Raw genomic sequence first — 23,848 nt, 5'->3', positions numbered from 1 at the left:
AAACAGGTGTGCAGCAGTCTTAGCTGTTCGAGGAGACCACACGCCCAATTAAAACTCATGCATCATGTCTAAACAGTACTTTTTTTTATCGTTTACATGTAACCAAATTGTTGCCCTAAATCATCTTTTCATGTTTTTTCCATATTTTCAAAGAATTAAAGCTTAATTCCAAATTTTTTTACGTCTTTTTTCTGTATTGCGCATTGATGCGCGTGTACTATCCATTGTATGCCAATACGTGGCTGTCTCGCACGGTTTTCTTCACTTTTTTGCTTGCTCCCTGAATTGTTTTGAGCAGTGTATATATGTTTCTTTCAACATGATTAAACCTTATGTTAGTTCTCAATTATGCTAAAATATACATACTAGTAATTGCGTAGTTTTAAAACCAATTTATTTTAATAAATAAATAAAATAAAAAGGTATAGTGACACAGCTGTTTACATTACTTTTTAAAATGAGTTGCATAATAAGTTTGAGAAAAATAAAAAATAAATCTTACTTAATATGTTCCTCGACTAAATTCATTCTGCTATCAATGTAATCCTTCATTTTTGTAAGAAGATCTTCTGTATTTTCCATGTCATGAAATCTAGACCCATAAATAGTTCTTTCTATATTGAAGCCATTTTCTTTACTTTTATTTCCAGACTCTGTTTGACAAAAAGAATCTACAAAATTTATTTTTTCAAGTTGAACTTGGCATGCTTGGTCTACATAAATATCTATTGCTGCTTGAACTTGAACAAATTTATCATATTTTTTTAGTGGTGCTTCAGTTTGTGTGTATTTACTATCAGCAATAGTTTTGATGATTTCAACTTGACATGATGCATCAGAAAGGTATTGAATATTTGTGGATACTTCTTTATCTAACACTTTCTTAGTTTTTTTAGGAGAAGCAATAACATTATTTGACATAAAGGAATTTTTGTATTGCAAGTCCTTTTCAATCAATTCAGTTTTCAAATTATTAAGCTCTGAACATAAATTTGCTTTCTCTGTTCTCAAAAGATCCAAATCATTTTCAATTCTTTCTGCTTCCTCCTGCAAATTATCAATATCACTTTGAATTAAAGACTTCTCTTTTGCGAGCTGTTTCATAGTAGATTTTTCTTCATCTATGTTTTGTTTCAAAGTTTCTGTTTCATTAAGAATAACATCATTATTTTGCTTCAAACGCTTTACATTATTTTGTAAGTTTTCGTATTTTGTCTCTTCATTGCAAATCATTTCCTTCAATTCTTTTAGCTTAGCTTTCAACTCTAAGATCTCTTCAGAAGTTTTATTTGACAGAACTTGATTTTCACTCTAAAGACATGAGTAAATTTCAGAAATTTAAGTAATCAACTCATAAAATAAAATTATATCACAAATTTTGTTAAAGATTTGCATTTTCTGAGATAAAATGTAAGAGAGAAATATCATCATTATCAAATAGATAATAAGGTTTAATGCTTCAATGCAGTGTGCAATGGATAAGCTAAAATCAATCAATAATCAATTATTGCACTTAATTGATATCAGGAAATATTTCAATTACTAGAAATAAATTATGTTTTGGGTGAGATAACATACATAAGGAAACAACATCAGTAACCAAAAATATGAAGAGAACAACAGCTAGATGCGTTTTGGAACTATATCAAGTTCTTTCTTCAATAGTCAAGAAAATAAAAAGGTAGCAAAAAGGAAAATACTCCATATAGAGGAAGTTACTCGCTGTTCAAGTTCAAGACAAAGAATCAAAATGAAATGACCGGCAACATGAGAAAAAGGGAGGAGGAAAGAAAAATGGTAGAGCCAATCACAGACGAGAACATGATAGTGATGCTGATGGAGAAAAAAAATTATTGTAGAAACTGTTGCCAGATTTTAGGGAATGGCTGTGTTCTATTTAGGTCGTTGAGAAGTTGGTTTGAGTTCTATAGATGTGGAGTGATTCGTACAAGTACAAGTCAAATGGTGAGGGGCATTTTTGAATACTTTTGGCTGATGAAAAGTCGAATTTATGATCAAAGGATTAGCAATGTTGGGCAATGGATGAGCAGTTAAAATCTTGGTTGGTTACGTATCTTTTACACTAATTTAAACATGCCCTTTTGGAGCCTACAAAATTGTTCTGGCATCTAGATTTTCTAGCAATTTGTCCAGCTTATCTGTAATGCCAATGTTAATGTTTGCTAGCCAAGGTCACAAATGCTACAATACCAATATTTTATTCATAGTGCTTAAGAAATTGCAAGAAAATTGCAAAAGATGTGAGAAAAATCCCTTATTGTCCAAATAAATAAATAAAATCAGAGAAAGTTCATTTTAAGGGTTTTGGTTATATCATCTATCAATTAAAAAATAAGCTGGAATAAATAAGATGTAGTTACAGTGCATGCTGCTTAATATGATCCCATTGGGACTCAGGGTTTTGATAACAATAGCCCATGGATAGCTATATTTGAAAAAAAACAGATGCAAGTAAAATCACCATATATCCCGTTTTGTTTGAAAAACGGGGCAATCATGTTTTAATTCATGCATGAATACAAATATGATAACATACATTATTTTCTAGCTCTCCTGCTCCATTCGCTCTCACTAGACTTTCTTCCAGTTCCTGCATTGCAGTAGAATGCTCCTGTTTTATTGATAGCTTCTTCTTCTCATACTCAGCTGTGTTCTATTCAGAAAAAAAAGAAACAAATAAAAATTTAGAATCATAGATAATAAATTGAATGCTGTATAAAAATGGTATGAGGAAAATTGTGAAGGTATATGTAATATTCGAATATACACTTATGCAAGAATAAATGAAACAAAAAATGCCCATATAAACACTGTAAAGAGATTGGAAAGATTAACCTGTATGGTAAATATTAACTTCATCTTCATCTCCGCTTGGTGCTTTACTTGGTCTTTCGTACTTTGTATGAACAGTGAAAAGCAATATTGTTTCTCTCTGTATGCCATACTTTTGTTAAATAATTATCTTTTTTACCTTCTGATCTAATTTGCTCATAAATTTTTTTAACGTTTAACATACATACTTTTTTTTATTGGTTTGTATGCATGTGTTGTCTGTGTGTTTTTTTTACACATCTTTTTTGACATCAAGAAACGTTGTGATATCAGTGTCGTCAATAATATGAATTAATGTTATTGTTGTTGATGTTATAATATTGTAACAAGCCATGTGCAAAAAATAAAATAGTTATCTGTCTATAACATCATATTTTATCCTAGAAAATTAATGAAAAAGCAACATGTGTAACTGACTAACCAGCTTTTGAAGTTCTTCAATTTCTTTTCTGTATGCTTCTGCTGATTCCTCCAACTTTTTCTTTATGGTCTGTTTTTCTATTGATATTTTATTGGAATATTCCTCCTTCACTTTTTCTACAGCGTCCATCAATAACTTTTCTTCTTTTTCTCGCTCTTTATCCAATTGCTGTTTTAGATTCTCACAATCAACACTGAATTTGTTTCTGAAATTATTTTATGCGTGCTGTAGCAACATATATCTAGAAATCATGATCGGTTATGTAAAACCCTATAGTTTCACATTTAAAAAATTGATATTTTCATCTATACCCATAGAATAAAATGAACAAGGGGATTGGATTTAGATTTGGATATCAAGGGCATTTTTCCCGTTTTCTTTTCCTAGCTGCACACAACTCCAGTTACATGCATATTTACTAATATTTTACCCCCCCCCCCCAAGACCTGGATCTTAGCAGTTATAGTATAAAGGTGTATGGCCAGATCTTAAATAATTTGTGTTCAGTAGATGCTGCCATCTAACTTCCAAATAATTAGTAACTAGATGCAATATTAAAATAAATGTGTTTTTTACATGTTCAAACTGCTAATAGCTCAGATATATAGTTATCACACTATTAGAATATAGTTTGTTGACAAGATGGTCTTATACAAGCTAGGCTAATACCAGTTAATAAAATACCATTAATGTTCGAATAATTTAAATTTTTTTTTTAATTTTGAAAGTAATATTTTTACAAAATTTCCTTCTACCTACAGAATGGTCATAAAATTACTTGTCAAATAAGACAGCCTCTAGCAGCCACAAAAATAAACAAATGTGAATAAAAGATATAGGTATTTTAAGGTATGTGCTCAAGAATGAAGAGAAAAACAAAACCCTAGTTCTCATGATCATGATCACAGCAACCAATTTTCGAAAAATTCAGACAGCCACATCCATTTTCATGCATTTTTAAGTGATCGGTACAGTGTAAAAACCATGAATATGCATTAGAACAGTACCTTTAGCATTATAAATGTTGGTGCATGATGCAGACAAAGAAACATGTAAAAACAACCAATGCAGATCACATCACTACCACAGAAAGTCTACTTCCCCAAGGGGTTAGTGCACCAAAATTTTGGCGAGATCTTCTATCTTCGTTGCACCCTGCACCCTGTTTCAGATGCTTTAGGTACCATTCCAATGCCCATTCATGGTTTTTTAGTGCACTGATCACTTAACAATGCATCAAAACGGGTGTTGCCATTTGAATTTTTCAAAATTTTGTTGCTGAAACTGTAGCCACAAGAGCTAGGGTTTTCCCCTTCATTCTTGAGTGCATACTTTGAAACACCTGTATCTCAAATTTCATTTGCATTTTTTAGTATTTGCTCCGCTAGGGTCTTGGTTATTTTGGTGAAGTTATTTTATGACTACCCCTGTAAAAAGACTATTTTCAAATTTTAATGTTAATTGGCTAAAATGTATAAACTAATTTTTTTATAAGAACATCCTTATAAAAAAATTAGTTTATACATTTTGGATTTTTGAACACATAAACAGTAATAATAATTATTATTATTATTGTTTATATGACTGTTTTGAGTTTAATTATCCTTTCTAAAGTGCATAGTTTTTGAAGTAATTTAACTACAAGTGAGCCTACATATAACAAAATCAAGTTGTGAGTGTGTTCCAACAAAAAATTCATTACAGTGGAGTCTTGATAATTCAAGTCTCGAAACTTCGAGATTCCAAATAGTGTGAGGTGCTGGAATTTTTCAAAATTTCCATTCTAAATCTCTCTGTCTTTTGCAAAGAATGAGTTATACTTTATTTTGTGTCATTTTCCCCATGAACGTGAGTAATTCCAGTTAGAAGGTGGTCTTGATCCCTAGACTGGGGTCTCCAGGCAAGAATTCTCTACAGATCCCCACTATTATAAATTCATAGTGTAAAAAATATTCATATCGGGCCTGGATCCCTGTCAGCCATGTTTATGCAGAATCCATGGATAGTTGTATTATGAATTAAGGACAAAACAAGTAGAAGTAGGTACTTCCCCCCTCTCCCACATAAAAATTTGTTTTCTATTACTTTCGGAAAATCTGAGTTTTTCAGGAATCCAAGGTGGTCTTGATTTCATACACCTCTGATAATCAGGTTGCTACTGTATAGCAATAAGAAATTAGAATGATTGTTTTTATATCAGTTTACATTAGATTGATAAGACACTGTGACCATCTCATATCTTCTAATATTTTTAATATACTCATAAAAAAAAGAGTAATAAAAAATCACCTGCAAAAAATGAGAAACCAAAAACTGAATGTTTGAATACAAAAATACCTTAATCTTGATTCCTCTTCTTGTATTTTAGATTCCCACTCTGATTTCAGCTTTTCGTAGTGAGTTTTTCCTTCATTTTCTGCTTCAAGGAACTTCTCTTCCCATTTACTTCTCACTTCATTTACAGAAAAATCCTGATTTTCTGAAAACTGAGTATTTTCAGATCCCTCATGTTTTCCTAATGGCAAATTTGACTGATGTTCAAATACAGCATATTTTTCATCATCACACTGTGTGAGCTCTTGATCTTTTACTTTCTGTGGCTTCTTTGTTGTTTTCTTTGCTTCTTTTTTCATAATTATAGGCTTCCTAATCAAATAAAAATATGTATTTCATAAATAACACATAAACATATACAAAACTTATGATACCATATGAAAAAATCTCTCCAAACACTTTCAAACAGACTTTGTAGATGAAAGTAACACAAATATTCTTGCAAATTTACAGAAGAGAGCCAATTGTTTGTTCAAAAATATGGCCATAAAGGGAGTTTTACTGTATTTATCTGTTAAAGGATATAAAAAAACATCCACTGACTTAACCAGCAGTACTTTTAAGTACCACTTTATATGTGTGTGAATAGAGTAAAATCTCCCATAATGATCACCTCCAAACAACAGTAACCTAAAGAAAAATAGTAATTTTTTCATGGATCAGAATGCATCTCATTGAATTAACATAGAGGTTAACCTCTGAGCAACAATTTCTGAATAACTTTTGGGAAACCACTTTTGGAAATTTAAAATGAAAGAAAAATGATGCATTATCACATAAGAACCATAAAGATTTGCTTTGAAAGAGTTTTTCCTTCCTTGAGGCCTTTGAACATAAAAATGTTGGTACTTTCCTATGTCAGTGATTTCTAAAATATGGTCTGTATGGTTAGCACACTAGGTGCATTTAAAAAGATCAAAGCAGAATTTAGGGTTAGATTTGGCAAGGGGCTACATCATAGACCAGAGAGTCCTTGTTTTCCATGCTCTTGACCAAGGGTGTCCAGGTAAGCACTAATTGAAAATACAGCCCTAGATAAAAACAAAAAAATGATTGCCAAGCTGATTGCCACCGAGAATGAATCTGATTTGAAGAATACATGTTCTAGGATACAGGGATTACAGTGCAGTTGAAGGCATTTTTCTTCATGAAATTTTGAATGAAATTAATGATGGAAAATCACAAATAAAGTTCTTCAATGGAAAAACAGCTTCTTCTAATTAATTATAGCACAGGTTATAATTCTAGAAGCAATCAAAAAAATTAACATATATTTCAAAAATACTGAACATCTTAACAACAGTGATCTCCCAATAATGGTCACATTTGTTTGGTTCCACTAGTGGCCATTGTTGGGAGGTTACATTGTAGGCCTACTTGTATCATTTAAAATGACAGCAGCTCCTGATGATTATGAATGGCCTACACAGTTATGTTTCACTTTGTTTTCATTAATTTTCATTTTTTCCATTATCATTGTCATATATATTATCAATATCAGTACTTTTCTCACTGTATAATTAGTCTACTTTCTTCTGATTCAACTCAAAATTCAATCACTATTAATGATTGAAAAAAAAAATTCTTGTTTTTCTCTCTTTTATGCTGAAAACTAAAATCATATAAAAGTTTCAAGAGCATAATTCATGATTTAAAAGTTTAACCAATTTATAATTAACTGGAACAGAAGTTTGTTGGATGAAACCAAAAATTAGAATACAGTGGATCCCACTTACAAAGTTTTTCATGATGGTTTTTTTAAGAATGTTATAAGCTGAAAAGCGCTTTAAACAGGAAATATCAATGAGTATATATATATATATGTATATTAGTAAATAGTGGTAAAAAAAAAAAAGTCGCACTAAGTGGGAACGTTATAAACAGAATCCACTCTACTAATGGAAGAACTCATCCATAAAAAATTCCATGCAGATAATTTTTATATTAGTGTAACTCACATAATATCAGTTATAACATTTTTGTCTTCACAATTTTTGGTTACAGATAAAGTCCAAGATATGGGTAAAGAGCTGGGGGAACTTCTTCAGTTCTGAGCTTTATTCAGATAATACACACACTATCCAATGCCACCTGGCTAAACCTAGATTGGAATAGCATATGAACGGAAGTACACACTTGTCTTATTATATCTGCCATTCAGATATTTTTGGTGATTGCCAGAGCTATGAATGTTGTTATAAAAACTTACAAATAAACCCTACATCTGACATTAGAGCACTCTGTAGAGTGGTGATATATGAACACGTGGGTTGCTGATTTGACTCTGGATTATTGGAGATGGGTTTTTCCCCCTTTAATTTTTCACCATCTATCTTTGATGTTTTGCCCTGGTTACAGATATTTTTTGAAGGTGTTGCATAGATTAAATGCATCTCAATCAAAATGAGGTATGATTTTTTTCCCACATGCTTATACAAGCAAGTTGAGCAGCTGTACAAAGTGCCACGTGAGCCACATCGAGGATACTCCGAAAATGATCACTAGATTTACAATATTCAGATAATTTTTCACAAATGGTTTAGAAGTGGTCATCTGAACACATCACAGGTACCTAATCAAAATAATGAAAAGACCAACAAACACATGTTGTCACTCTAATTAGGAAACCAAAACCACACACATGAATAAACATAGTATGATATCTGTCTCTACAAATTGCTGCCAAATCTCAGCAAGCAATCCATTTAATTTTCTCACATTATCAATGACCAATCAGTTTACTGAGCCAATTTTGGATTTAACAGCTTGTAATATTTTGATATGAAATTGAATCATATTCTGTCATGAAAACAGCTTTATCTTTACGTATGCTGGTAATTCATGCTTCATCTAAATAAAACACTGAAAAAATACTGAAAATCTTTTTTACTTCATGCATTATCTACATCAATCGGATGGGTAAAGGGTTATTTACCCTTATCCCAGACTTCACCTATAACATATATATGTTACTGCCAAAGCCCAAAGTGCAGCCAAAGAGGTTTGACCAAAGTCCAATTTTCAGAAATGATTCTGCTTTGGCCGGCTAATTCACAAAATGGCCCAAAATCCCTAACCAAAGTGTAATGCACTGATGTAAGATGATTCAGTAGGCCCCAAATCTATTTTTTTTTAATCACTAACGTGTGATACATGACTATATATAGTAGCCATATTGGATTAGCTCCAGTGATGAGAGAAGTAAGTGTTTATATCACAATGCAGACATATAGTTTTTCTACAAATTTTGAAAAAAAAATTATTACTGCATCATGACTGCGGTTTGATAAGTTGCTGTAGCTAACATGGACATAATTATCACAACAAAATGTCAACTTGGCAATGACCCAGAATCATGTCTTTTGTTATTGGGCTTGGCAAGAGATCTCCAGTCACTTCTCGAACTGGCTTACCAAAGCCTGAAATTGGGACATTGGCCGGGTCAATATTCAACAAAATTGGCCAGTGTGTATACTTTCGGGATTTGGCAGTAACATATATATATATATATAGTACATTTATCATAAACTTGATTACAATTTTTTTTGTTATAACACATTATTTTTTACTATAACTGTTGTAGAATACAAAAAAATACTGTTAAAAGGCAAAAAAGCAGGAGCAAAGTATACAATTCATTATCATACTAAAGATAGTTTCTAACATATTTATAAAGTTTTTTCTCACAGTTTTTCATGTCCATAAAGCTTCTTTTCACTTAAATGACTTGAATTCTTTTTAGGACTTGAAATATTATCAGATTTCTTTTTTGCTATGGAAGGTTTACTTTCTCCAGATTTTCTTCCTAGTGTTACCAGAGTATTGACATCCATTGGCTAGTGAACATGAAGGAAACATTTGAAACACTAAAATGTATTTTTTAAAAAGTTAAGTAAAAAATCACTTAACATTGGATTTATTTTACCTGATTGTAAGGATTTCATTTTCATTCAAGACATAAGAATAGTTATCTATTCATCAAATTTAATACAGTAGACACTTGCTTATTAGAATCATGAATGGTGTTACCATTTGGGTATTGTTATCACTTTTGCCAAGTAAAGGCCAGGCGTATACCACAACTTGGGAAAACTTTGTAGATATAATAAAGCCTTAAACGTTTGAACTTTAAACAATAATTAAAAGTGAAACCTCTGGTCAGAAAAAATTTTGGCATTTATTTGATCTAGTTAAAATTTACAAAATTGAATTTCCTGTGGTACATTAGGCAGATGACTTACATACCTGGGCTGCCCCAATTGATAATTTAAAATTAAAATAAATATTTTTTATAATTTTATAGAGAATATACAGGGTGCTCTGTTAATGGAGCAACAAACTCAGAGGGTTGTTAGTAGGCATCAAGAGGAACAAAAATTGTAATGGAATATGGTGTCGTAAACCACATTGAGAGGGTGAAAATCTGGAAAAACCAATGCAGGCTCCGAGTCCAGAGGAGACGAAAGGTGGATGTCAGTTGATCGCTGAATGTGTTCGTGGGTTTGCCCACCATATCTGACATAAGCAGCATCATGAAACGTATGCGCTGGGGTAAGATCACACACTGTGGACGACGTAAATTAGTGCTATTGCTGTAATAAACATGTGTAGCAGTTACTTGTCTGTTTGAATGCATATTGTGACGGCTGACTACACGAACAAGGAATATGCTGATATGCATCTGATTTATGGTTGAGCAGATGGCAGTGGGCACTTAGCACTGCGGATGTACCAACAGCAATATCTGATGAGGCCTTGTTCGCACCATACCACCTTTGCCATGATCGATCGACTACTACAAGAGACGGGGACCTTCCACCCAGCACAGCATGAGAGATGCTGGGGGACCACACAATGTACACACTATTCAAATGGAAGAAACCGTGTTGCGATGGTTTGCTGATTCCCCATCGACAAGTACACAAGCGGTTGCTGCAGAACTCAATGTTCAGCACGTGGCATTCTCCGAGCACGTCTGGGACTGTGCGCCGTTGTAGACTATGCAATTACGTCAGCAGCCACCACTTCCAACAACTTTTGTAATAATTAATAAAATAAATCTTTTTGTAGTTATTATTGTACTTTTTGTCGTTCCAGCATGACGTCAAAACCTGCACGCGTTTTTCACGATTTTCACCTTCTCAACATGGTTTGTGCCACCATGTTCCATTGCAATTTTTGTTCCTCTTGATGTCTACTAACAACCCTCTGAGTTTGTTGGTTCATTAACATAACACCCTGTATATAAAAGCTCTAAATAAATAAAAAAGAATTAACCTCTGGTGAACCTAGAGATGAATGCAATGGAGATAGCTGCAAACGATCGGAATTTTGTCTTGAATATACGTCTTCCTTATTAATGAGTGATTCATCATCATCTTCATAGTCTGTATCCTAGAACAATGTATAAATAAAAAATGTAATCAATAAAAATCCTTTCAATATACACACAATACTCCATTGTATATCAATTTAATTCCAAATTTTAGATATTTTAAACATAGCAAAATAAATTCACTAATAATAATAACAACATTTTGTATTTAAAAAACAACAAAAAAGTAGAAAGTATCTGCTATCGGGGTAGTGTGCTATAGGAGATATTTACAGAAGAAAATCATCATTGTACAAAATATCCAACAGAAAAACTTGTCATCAGAGATTTTCCTCAACAAAATATGTATGTCTAATTGTTAGAACAATAATCATGAATTAATGATACACATTTTTTTTATTTTGATTTTCTTTTTCAAATTCAGTTATTCAATTTACTTCAAAAAGTATGAGAAAATTTGTGAAAGTATTAAAGCCTTTAGATTGAAAATTGGAGTATTGATATTAAAATTTTGAGAAAAAACTTGTTTCATTAAATAAAAATGTGTAGACAACCAATTTGTAATCAAGCACGACACAATATGATAAAAAAAATTTATTTATAATGATTTTGATTAAAAGTTGTATATTTTATCATTACAAAAATGACTGGAAAAAAAATTTATACATTATTTTTAAATACACACAATAACCCAATAATATGATTCTTTTTTACTCACATGGCAATAATTAAAATTTCAATCTGAGAAACTAAGAAAAAATACTTATTTTCAATCACAAAAATTAGATTTGGCTGTATGCATAGGGTATAAATGACTTACCACATAGGAAAAGCCAGATACATTCTCCGAACCATCCTCATTATCTATATGAATATTATGTCCTCTGTTAAGCTACAAGCAGATTATAAGTATGTATTTATTCATTTGTATAATAACTAAAATCCAAATTCAAAAAGTTTAGGTATTTAACATGTAAGTACTGATTTGGTCAGGGCTTTTTGGTCAGGGTTCAGCAGCATAGTCAAACTTCACCAAGGGTATCATGCTGAACCAAGGATATTAATGTGAGCTAACTTGGTGATAAGAAGGAAGCAACATTCAAGTTATTGTCAAGATTATGTCAATGGTAAAAAATCATTAGTTGGAAGGGGAAGTCATAAATGTCCAAAATTTGAGTACTATTGGGTTAAGTTAGTATAAGACTTTATTGTGTCATTCTCTTATAAGCATGAATTTTGTGATACTTGGCTACATTGCAAGCTACACATTTGATACATAAATTAAGTAAGGAGAAAATTAATGAATTGCACTTTCAATTAACAGCAACTTTTGATTATTTGATTGATAAATTAGTTGAAAATTAATATTCATCTAAAATTTCTAAAATTAGATTTTTTTCAATCACTAGTAAGAAATTCATCAGAAATAGAACAAATAGTTTTTCAACAATTCAAGAAAATCATTTTATAATTACCACTGAAATTTTGTTTTTTAATCAATAAAAGAAATAGTAATTGCCATTATATATTAACTGCTTACCATTCGAAAATCATCTGCTCTATTACCCACATTCTTAGATCTGGAATCCATTATGAGTTGCCTCATGCTATGGGCACCAGAATCTCGAAGTAGTGAAGATCCCGTGGCTGAAAGAGAGCTTTGAGATGCATTCAAACTTGTCAGATGAACAGAAGTCATCTTGCTATCTGGGACACTATCCAAACCTATCATGCCAATCTTTTTACGCCCAGAAGCAATGGGAGTTTTTCCTCGAAAATCTTTAGATAATGAGGGCTAAAGTTACAAATATAAAAATAATTTTAAAACAATGAATAAAAACAAAATTTTACACACATTATTCATAATTTGGTTGATAGCATGAGAAACATGTTTTGTTGTTTTGTTTTTCACTAACAACAGGAACGCCGGAACATATGTGCTCATATTTCCAAAGCAAGACCGATCATTTGAATGGCATTGCTCAGCAACATGCACCAATCATTATTCAAATATAGCACATTCGCCATCAGTTCAGGCAATGGGTGATTTACCAAAAACAGGACATTTTTGTTAAATGTGTGACGTATGGTCTTCAAACATATCCAAGTAAACATTATGTGTTCATTACTCTAGCAGTATCAAACATTTTTTATTTTTGACTTCCAGCATTCCTGACTGATAAAAAGTAAAATGAAAATTTTTAAACTTTAATTTTTTTTCATTCATGTTATACCTTGAGTATTTATTGCATGAAAGTTTTTGAATGCCATACTTTTGCATTTCTCAATTATCAACAGCTACAGTTGCGAAACTGTTTAGCAACAAACATAAAACACCTCTTTACCTAATGAACATTCCTTCATTTAATAACAGTTACAAAACCCTGATTAACAATGCCAAATAAAACAAGTTTTGTTGAAAATAGTCTTTCATTTTGTTGAAAAATGGAATATAGTCTTTCATTCCACACAATAACAAATACCAAGGCTGCAGTGGGGGGGGGGGACTTGGGGGGTCTGCCCCCCCCCCTCCCCTGAAATGTAAGAAATACTTAAAAAGAGAAAAAGATGGCCAAATCTATTGTTATATCACTTTGGTTCTCCCCTCCGAGTGAAATTTCTGCTACGGGCCTGATGTAAATACTGTATTAGGGAGACTTTTATATAAAAATTCTACTGAGATTTTTCTTTTATCACCACAATGATATTTGAAACAGTAATATAACTTTTGTCTCAACTGTTACAAAAGTTCAGTTTATTATTACAAAAAGGATGAATAATACAATAATTTCTTTTCTTACAGAACTATGCTAAAGTAATGCAAGTTTCCAAAAAACTAAAACGCTTGCATTCTTTCCTGGTCAGCAGAAATCAATTGCATATCATAGATTAGTATTTTCCTGCTTTTCAGAAGAACATAAGTTTTTTCTCGAGATTGTTTTATGAAAATGACAATAGACAGACTGACTGTGCTGCATAAATGGATAGGCTTGTCAAATAAGGAGGGGGTATCACTGTGGGTGTGTATAGTGAATGGGGCATAGTTATAATCCACCTTCGCTTAGACCTTACATCTGTATATGCCATCAAGATACTTTTTCCTAGACAATGGGCAAAGAGTGATTGCAACCATTGGCCCTCCTTATGGGAAAGGGTTGTCCCCTGCCGGTTGGCTATGGAATATAGGTAGTTTTAGCATTATATTTTGAAGCCTACTGTTTGATCTAAGAAAAACTGGTCATAAAAATAGATTGGCCACAAAAGGGAGGTGACTGCCCATAGAGACACTACTTTTCAAAGAATAATTTCAACCTTCTGTTAGTGATTATTCAATGCATGAGAAACATATCAATGTTTTGAACAATACAAAGAATTTTTGCCTTGCTGCATAACATTTTCAGTAAAACCTCCCAACAATGGCCGCTAATGGGACATTTTCAGGGTCGAATTAGTCACTGTTTTTGGGAGTGGTAGTTTTATTTATATAACATGTGAAATGACAATCCATTCGGTAACTAATTATGATATTAAAATATATATATTATATTAAAATGTATCATTATATTTTGATAATATTATAATAATTGATCAATCGATCTACAGCACTATTATGACATCCTGAAATTCTGGCTTGCAGTGCTAAGGTAGAACATAACAAGTGAGAAAAACTGATATGGACCAAGACGGTGTACCAGCAACCCCAAATAGTTCTTTGTTCACACTGAACCTTCAACTAGACCTTCTTTCTAGGGCATTCCTAAGTCCAATTCAATAGCTGAAGACATAGGCACTGACAGTCATTCAAAAAAAATTGACACATTCCTCTAAAAAAAATTAATTCCCTGGACATTTATATTCCTATTTGCGAGCACCATTTTTTGGATGGAACCATCCCTTGGAGTAGCGAGTGCCAAATAAACAAAGGGTGTCTAGTAATCGGATAACTTGCATATCCCTTTAGCAATTAGAGTATTGACAACAGGTCTCTTCTGTTGTCCCCTATAGGCTATTATCTCTTCAAGTTTTTTTTTCCTCCTCACTGCTTTCAATATACCCATCTAGCATTTGTACCCAGGAAAATGAAGCATACATAAACTTTTTTTTTACCAATAAAGTTCAGAGAGTGGGAAAAGTCCTTTAAAAATCAGCTTGAAAATTATTTTTTTCTCATCACAATATTTCCCCGACTCCATGTCCAAAGCGAGCATTCTGAAGTTTCTGGTAATGTTAAGTCTATTGAACATATTTGGTTCTATTAAAATATGACCGTTGTTTTGAGGTGGCCATTAGAGAAGGGTTTTACTGTATTTAAAAAACTAAGTTTTTAAATAAAAATATGACTTTAAAAGTGTGCTTGTAAACAACTGTTGTTTTTCATTCAAATAAATTAGGAAGAATTATCTAACAGTATATGCAACCTCACACTACCGTGTAGGACTATATTACAATCCACCAAAGATTTATGAAATAAATTGCATAAAAATTTATTTCAAAAGTACTATTTTTTCATCTTATGCCTTTAGCCGGAGGCATACTTATGGTTTTTCCACCTGTGGACTACACAAAATTGACTGCCCTTCCTTCATTCTTGGCGAATTTTCTTGGCCACTTATTCCCCAAATTTGTCAGCCTGAGTAATAGCATGCTTACCCCCCCCCCCACCCCCTCATCTTCTACTCTCTGTTTGATCACTCCTATGCTTGCACATTTTCTTCGTTCACCATTAAAGTCACTCACTGAGCTAGTCCCTCGCTCTCTCTAGAATACTCTTCTGCTCATTCACATGCTTAAACACTAGTTTAATCACTCACATGCTTGAAAACTGTCTTGGTTGCCCACAGACCTGGTTTCTTGCTCTCTAAGTCACACTTTTGCTCACTCACATGCAGAGGCTGATTTAACAGTGGACACACAGGGTGCACGCCCTGGGCCCCAACTTTTGAAGGGCAATGCAAAACCCCAACTTCATACACTTTTCTAATTTAAGGGGGCCCAATATTTTCTTCTGTGCCCGGGACTTCAACCGATGTTAATCCACCTCTGTTCAAATGCTTGCAAACTCTCTAGGTCACTCTTTTGGTCATTAATCAATATGGTCCCTCACTCTGTCTCTTTTGATTATTCTCATACTTTTGCACTCTTTTGGTCACTTACATGTTTGCAAACTCATTTGGTCATTCATCAACATGGTCCAATGCTCTTTTTTTTATCATTCACGTGCTTCCGAATTTTTTTGATCACTCACATGCTTGCAAACTCCTTAGGTCATTCACTGACCAAGTCTCTTGTTCTTTAAGTCACTCTTTTGATCACTCACATGCTTTCAAATTTGCGTGAGTTTGAAAGGATGAGCACCTACATCTAGGGCACTCTTCTGGTCTTACACTGACTGTCCTTGCTCTTTAAATCACTCACATGCTTGCAAATTCACTCTTCTGGTGATTCACAGACATGGTCCATTGGTCTGTTGATCACTTTTTTGATCGCTCACATGCTTTCGAACTCTCTAAATCAATCTTTTGGCCATTCACTGACCTGATCCCAGACTCTCTAGGTCATTCACTGATGTAATCGCTCGCTCTCTAGGCAGACGCGGATTTATGGTTTTATGCCTGCGGGGTATACAGATTTTGCCGCCCTTCTTTCATTATACTAATTGGCCACCATTCTTCAAATTTTCCACTTCTTCCAAACTTGCCGCGCAGGGCTATAGCCCACCAAGTTCTCCTGTAAGTACGCTTCTGCCTTTAGCATATAGTCAATCAATCATTTTTTTTATTTTATAATTAATCATTTTTCTTACCATACTTTTTACACCCGATGACAAAGGTGGTGCATCTGCCAGAGATGATAACTGTAAAAATATATGTTCATATGAGATAGACCATATTAAATAAATAATTTGTTTGCAGAAAACCAAACATTATTGATATTATTTTCAGTAAAATATATATGAACCAAATAGTTTATTATATCATTATATAATAATGGTATAATATAAATTATATCATTAATATAATGATGATGACAGTTGAATTACCATCATCATATATTAATTTATCATACAAATTAATGCTATATAATCATTATATTATATCACTAATATAATAATGTATTATTATTTTAAAAGTTATGTCCAAAAAGCAAAAAAACAATCAGTTTATTTAAATGCAGTTGAAATGACTTTACAGATCATAGATTTTTCTTTTTAAATATGTTTTACTTAGTAAAATTTTATAACAAAGGTCGAGCCCATCTGACATTTTTTTTATCAGAAAATATTTCATCATATAACTTCTATATTTCAAATATTTTCACTAATTTGCAGAAAATTTATGCCATATGCATTTCAAAAGAAGAAAGGTAAAATGCTTTACCAGCATTTAATGCTATTTTTTTCTCAACTTTCCTCCGTTTTTTCAAATTTGAATATCTCAAAGAACATTGCACTTAAAACGTGGAATTTTTTAGTTGGTACCAGGAGAGACAGGACAACAACTTTCTGATTGGGTTTTTTAATACAGGGTGCCTGTATAAAAAGAGTTAACATTTTTATTTTAATAACTATACAATCACTTTTAACATGAATGACGCATCTGAGTTCTACACGTTATTTGGATACTTTTTCTAATTGTAAGCATGCTTTTAGGATCAACAGTTCTCCAGTAAAATGCTGTGTGAGTTGCTACCTATGCAGCCTGTATATATAACAATGTGAAATATAAAGAGAAAAGTTTTTTTTTTGTTTTTTTTGATAAATTGAATTTTAAAAACAATGGCTTATCTTGACCTATTTTTACACAAATTTCTACCATCATTAAGACACTTGTCATATTGAGTAACTAATTTTTTCATTGAGACAAAATGATGTATGTCAACAGGCATAACTGATAATGCACAACATATTTAGAATATTCATCGTCAAAGTGCTAACTAGCCAGGAATTTCTTCAGGTGAAGGAATATGAGATAATCAGATAAGGAAAAACTTTTACCAATGATCTAATAATTTTTTTCTAACTCTATTGTTTCCATAAACCTTCTCCAATCTGGTGCAAAAACAATTCATATGCCCTTACGATTTCTTCCTTTTTGTTATTAAAAAATTGAGGATTCATCAACTCTGTAGATGTTCATTATAAAGAGAGGAAGATAATCATTTGATAGAATGCATAGAAAGTACTACTACTTCACCAACTCCTGCCATACCACTACATTGCAATTTACTGCCATTAATGAGTTGTGTTGGAAATGAAGGCGGCATCTATTGGTGGTAACCTTAAACTCTTTAGGGGAAATATCATGTTATCTATATTCTTCTCCCAGTTTCAACCTGGGACCTGAAGGCAACCTTCATGGTGGTAGACGAGCATCTTACCACCACACCATTTGGGTGAAAATTCATAGAAACTAAGAACAACTATGGGGGGAAAAGAAGAACTACTTCTGATCATGATGTCCACTGCCCCACCTAAAGATACAGACAAAATTTCTTGAGTTGTGCCTCGGAAGTGATTTGAATCCATGAAGCAAATGAATAACAGACTAAAACTGTCTCTTAGTAGTAAAAGAACTATTTTTATACTGAGGTGATGTTTCTGTGAATAAATTTCCATTACAGCTGTTCTGATTTCAAGAAATCTTTTTTAATTCTCAAGACAGTTTACAAGCTATTAAAAAAACACATAGGGGGAAACTGTTGTACCTTGATCATAGTAAAACTTGAAGTAGTTTTAATATATAGTTAATAATCGTTAATAATTAATGGAATTTCTACTTGCTTACTATAACCATACTCTTGGTTTGTAGCATGACGACAATAACAGAGTACAAAAAAAGCGCAAACTTTCTTGTTTGCCTGATATCCAATGCTTATAACTTTTACAAAATGTTTTAATTCTAAAATTGGATAAATCTGAAAACCCATAATTTGGTACTAGCCTGGTGAAATGGCTGTACTGAACATTAAAGTGAACATTTAAAGTTTTATCAATTATAAGCACACTAAATTTACTTACCATGGGAAGAGCAGCTCTACTGAGTGTACTATGAGCACTAGCTGTATCACTGATTGCTTCAAGAGGCATCTTAAGTATGAAAAAAGAAGTAAATATTTTTCATTTATTGAAGAAATAAAAATTCTGATGTGATTCAAAGCAATTTCTGAACATGGCTAACTGAACTGTAAGCATTGGAGCAAAATTTTAATAACATGTCTATAAACATGCTAATTTTTTATCATTTCATTTTTTATTCTCAGAAAAATATAGTGCTGCATGAATTGGATGGTTGAACACACAAAAAGAAAATTAAAACTGGTCTTAATTTTTTTAACATGTGTACATGAAAGAATGATGAAAAAACTTTCCAGGCACCCAAGTTCCTCTGGGTTAAACTGAATATAAAAATAATTGCAAATATTTTTCAAATTTAATTTAATTCATCGTAATTCTAATGACAACAGCCATCACTTTCCAAGTGAAGCAAAAAAACGCTTATTGACATGAATAAATCCAATCCGATATCAATGTTAAATTTTTAGTGAACAACTATATATATGCAGATAATATATAAGATAACAATGATTATTCTGGTTCATCCTAAAGGCAAAGAAATAATATATACGAAATCACAAACCTAAATACATACAGATTTTTTAGGAAGTTCATCATAGGGAAAAGTTCAAAGCTTTACCAAGACAATCTATAAAATGTGTGAATATAATTTTTCTCTTCTTCTTAGTATACTATATGGACCATGTAATAGTTTGAAAGTTCCATATATTTTAGAACGAAATGCAATCCATAATTTTGTACACAATATATGTATACATAATATATTATAATAATCACTCATATTATTAATAAAATTTTACAATTTTAAGACTAGTTTATTCATTTAAGATATGTTTGACACACAGGTAGCTTCTGCCCAAAGCAAAGCTAAAAAACACAAATGCATCTTTTTTTCATTTTATTCAGTGACTTAAACACAAAATAATGTTGTAGGGGAGGGTTGAGAAACACCAAAATTGTATGCTAATTAACATCTTATACTGGAATGAACACAAGTACGATCTTCAGTTCTCTATTATCAACCCATTAAGGGTAATTTTTAAAACCAAACTTCCAGCATGAAATTTTTTAAAGCAGAAGTGGATAGCCTTCTTATTAATGATGTGCCACTCAAATCACATGATTGTGAAAATACTTTAAGAGAGAGAGAGTTGGTGTCATGACTTTCTACAACTCAAAACTTGATCAAACTGTTCTGATTTCAAGAAATCTTTTTTAATTCTCAAGACAGTTTACAAGCTATTAAAAAAACACATAGGGGAAACTGTTGTACCTTGATCATAGTAAAACTTGAAGTAGTTTTAATATATAGTTAATAATCGTTAATAATTAATTAATGTACATAGTTTGCATTCTAGCTGATGTTTTTGGAGTGCAAGAAATTAGAAATACATAACCTCACAGCTGAATGTTGTTTCATCTTTTTGTCTGTGACCTTGACAGAGATTTTGCGATGAAGCACATTTAGTAAGAAAATTGTGTGCTTATTTTTGCCATGTTGCTTCTCAACATGGTTTAGTGAAACATTTAACGTGAGTGACGTGTTTAGTAAATGTTTAGTGAACGTGTGTGTGTGTTAACAAATTTAGTGAGTTTTTTTCAACACAAATTTAGTGAACTGCACTGCTGGCCATCCAAAATGCAACACCTTAAACATATTGTGTTTAAAACTTTTACCAGAGACGGTAAACATGTAGGTGAGTAAATCATTACAAAATCAAAAAGAAAATTGGGATTTATTTAATGAAAGAATGTTTTACATTAAATAAAATGCTCATTCCATAAAAATATTGACCAAGAAAACATTGAGAGTCATGACCAACTTAGATTTTCTTCAAATTTGGTACATTGTACAGGTATACAAAAAAAAACCCATTGTTTTCGATGGTTTTGTTTTTGTCACAAAATTTAAATTCATGTAGCTCCACAAATACACAGAGTAGATTGTGGACACTTTGGTGTTGTCATACTTTGACAGTGCCTGTATGTGTACCAAATTCCAAGAAAACCTTAGTCGGTCATGAAACTAACTCTCTATGTTTTTCGTTGATTTTTAATGGAATGAGCCCTCTGTAAAACATGAAATAAAGCACATTTCCTATTGATTTTGTGACCATTTAATTTACTCATATACATGTTTACTTTCTCTGGTAAAAATTTCAAACATATAGCACAATATGTTCAAGGTGTTGCATTTTGGATAGTCAGCAGTGTATATTTAGTAATTATAATCTATGCAATCACCTGATGAGAACCCTAGAAAGTGCTAAATCATACCAAGCACTGCGAATAAAGTTATTAATATTTTTCACAAATGACAGAACATCATGCATCTTGAAACAGAAAAGACTGTGTACTTTGTAACAGTATAAAACTTGAAATTTTGCTAAATTACCATGGAATACTCAACTTACACTAACTTCTAACTGTTCTTTTGCTTTTCAATTACAATTTATAATTTAAATTTTAGTTCTATATTTCTAAACTTCAGCTACCCCATTTCTTCTCTTTCATCTACCTTTGGTTATTTCCTGGTCAAATTTTTTGAAATAACAAAGTTTACAGTGTCGGATGCATCTAACAAAAACTTTTACAAAGTGAATTTCCTTACGAGGAGAGGTGAGAAAATATTTTATTGTTCGTACCAATACCAGATATAGCAAATGTGTTGACATCACAAATATTGTATCTCTAATGCAGTCATCTAGCATCAAAGAAACTGATAGAACTAAAGATTTAAAAACATTTGATTTTCCTTTATACAAGTATAATGTAGAATAATTATGCATTTCAACTTCATAAATATATTCGTACCTCACCATTATTGTTACTTACACAGGGTGATTCAAAACTAAATATACAAACTTTTAGGGGAAGTAGAAAATACTAAAACAAAACAGAATCACACAAGAATGTATGGCTGGAAACCTTAACCTGATCAGCTGGATGATAAACGAAGATGCAGAAATGATAAGCCAATAATGGGTGGAAAAACTTTTTATTTATCGATACCTTACATGAGGACAGTATATGTACATCGTGGTTCCAGGACTATGGGGCTCCAGCAAGCCCGTCATTTGGGGAGACCATTCCCCCCCCCCACCCGGCTCTTGAAAATACACTAAAAATGGTATATATACATACATACATTGAGTGCATGTTCTTTGTCCCTCCCTGGGAAAAAGTTGAAACGACAGCCCTGGGCTCCAGCTCATTTTTTCCATGTTGTACATGATTATCTGAACAGTAAGTTTGCACCTCGATGGATTGTTCATGGTGGACCAGTCCCATGGCCACCCCGATCGTCCGATTTATCTAGCCAAATTTATCGGATTTCTTTTTGTGGGGGACCCTGAAAGCCATGGTCTACCAGATACCATTGACTCTGATGCTGACCTCGTCGCAGCTGCAAAGGTTCAGGAAAGCCGGGTATTTTTGAAAGGGTTCAACAATCAATATGTCACCATTGTGAAGTGGGCATAACTGTGGATGGTAAGAACTTTGAGCACTTGTTGTGAAACTTAATGTGTACAAGTACTGTCCTCATGTAAAGTATTGCTAAATAAAGAGTTTTTCCACCCATTATTGGCTTGTCATTTCTGCACCTTTGTTTATCCTTCAGCTGATCAGGTTGGGGTTTCTGGTCATATATTCCTATGTGATTCTGTTTCGTTTATGTGTTTTCTACCTCCTCTAAAAGTTTGTACATTGAGTTTTAAATTACACTGCATATACGGGGTGATTATAAAAAAACTATCCCAACATATGGGCTCCTAACTATCATACCATTCACAGAAACTGAATGAAATTTTGGCATAAGGTATTTTGAGGTATGCGCTCAAGAATGATATTGAAAACAACAGTGTCACTCTAACAGTTACGGTTACAGTGAGAAAATTTCGAAAATATCAAATGGCAACACCAAGTTTTTTGTATTGGAATGCGATCTCCATACTGAAAAACACTAAATAGCATTGGAATGGCACCTGTAGCACGAAAATCCCCGGAGCTAGGCAAGGAAAAATTAAAAAGGACTTTGCCGTGCACCAGAGCATTAATGTTCGTTTCATTCGTCACACCGTTTCTTCGGCTGAGATCCCAGCCTGATTAGTCCTCCACAAGGTCATGTGGAACATTTGTGAAACACAATAAAATGCTTTATTTTATGCTGTTTCTCTGTCCTTATTGGTTGTCCTCACTTTTAGCCTATCTACCGCCGGTGATTTTCATGCTACAGTTGCCGTTCGAATGCTATTTAGGGTTTTTCACAATGGAGATCACATTCCAATGTAAAAAACTTGGTGTTGCCATTTGATATTTTCGAAATTTTCTCACTGTAACCGTAACTGTTAGAGTGACACTGTTGTTTTCAATATCATTCTTGAGCGCATACATCAAAATACCTTATGCCAAAATTTCATTCAGTTTCTGTGAATGGTATGATAGTTAGGGGCCCATATGTCGGGATAGTTTTTTTTATAATCACCCTGTACATAAAGGGTGTCTCATATAGTATGCAGTTTTTTAATTGCATGTGTTTTTTTTTTTGTTTGAACATTAACAGCACTGTTTCTATCACTTTCGTTATCTATTATCACTTTGATTAGAAGGCCATTTGTCATTTTTCCATTTTGTAGCCATGGAGCAGTTCAGTATCAAGCAAAGCATTCTTATTGTGAAAACTCCTTACAAACACAGAGAGTGCTATGCAGAGACTGTCTGTAAACTTTGCACAATCTTTGGACGTGACAATACCCCTAAAGCAATAACAGATTCAAAGTTGGTACAGAAATTCAAAGAATCTGGGTCAGTTGCAACAAGAAAATTGCCT

General features: G+C 32.7%; 1 protein-coding gene across 2 annotated transcripts in view; it reads right to left on the bottom strand.

The window, feature by feature from the left end:
- LOC149065534 (uncharacterized) overlaps nt 1–23,848 on the bottom strand; it is a 54,303-nt gene that overhangs the window by 18,934 nt on the left and 11,521 nt on the right. For both annotated transcript variants that reach the window (XM_089253746.1, XM_089253747.1), the window contains 10 exons: nt 18,961–19,029; nt 16,747–16,797; nt 12,484–12,738; nt 11,764–11,835; nt 10,886–11,002; nt 9,296–9,444; nt 5,612–5,920; nt 3,275–3,479; nt 2,558–2,674; nt 503–1,311 (listed from right to left, as the gene is read on the bottom strand). In XM_089253746.1, the coding sequence (XP_089109872.1) occupies nt 503–1,311; nt 2,558–2,674; nt 3,275–3,479; nt 5,612–5,920; nt 9,296–9,444; nt 10,886–11,002; nt 11,764–11,835; nt 12,484–12,738; nt 16,747–16,797; nt 18,961–19,029 (2,153 nt within the window). The remainder of the gene's footprint in view (nt 1–502; nt 1,312–2,557; nt 2,675–3,274; nt 3,480–5,611; nt 5,921–9,295; nt 9,445–10,885; nt 11,003–11,763; nt 11,836–12,483; nt 12,739–16,746; nt 16,798–18,960; nt 19,030–23,848) is intronic.

Source organism: Pholcus phalangioides, unplaced genomic scaffold (genome assembly GCF_987345545.1).
Source record: "Pholcus phalangioides strain wild (caught in Gottingen) unplaced genomic scaffold, Ppha-v1.0 ptg000039l_1, whole genome shotgun sequence".
In the NCBI taxonomy this organism is placed as follows: domain Eukaryota; kingdom Metazoa; phylum Arthropoda; class Arachnida; order Araneae; family Pholcidae; genus Pholcus; species Pholcus phalangioides.
This window is presented reverse-complemented; position numbering and strand designations above follow the sequence as displayed.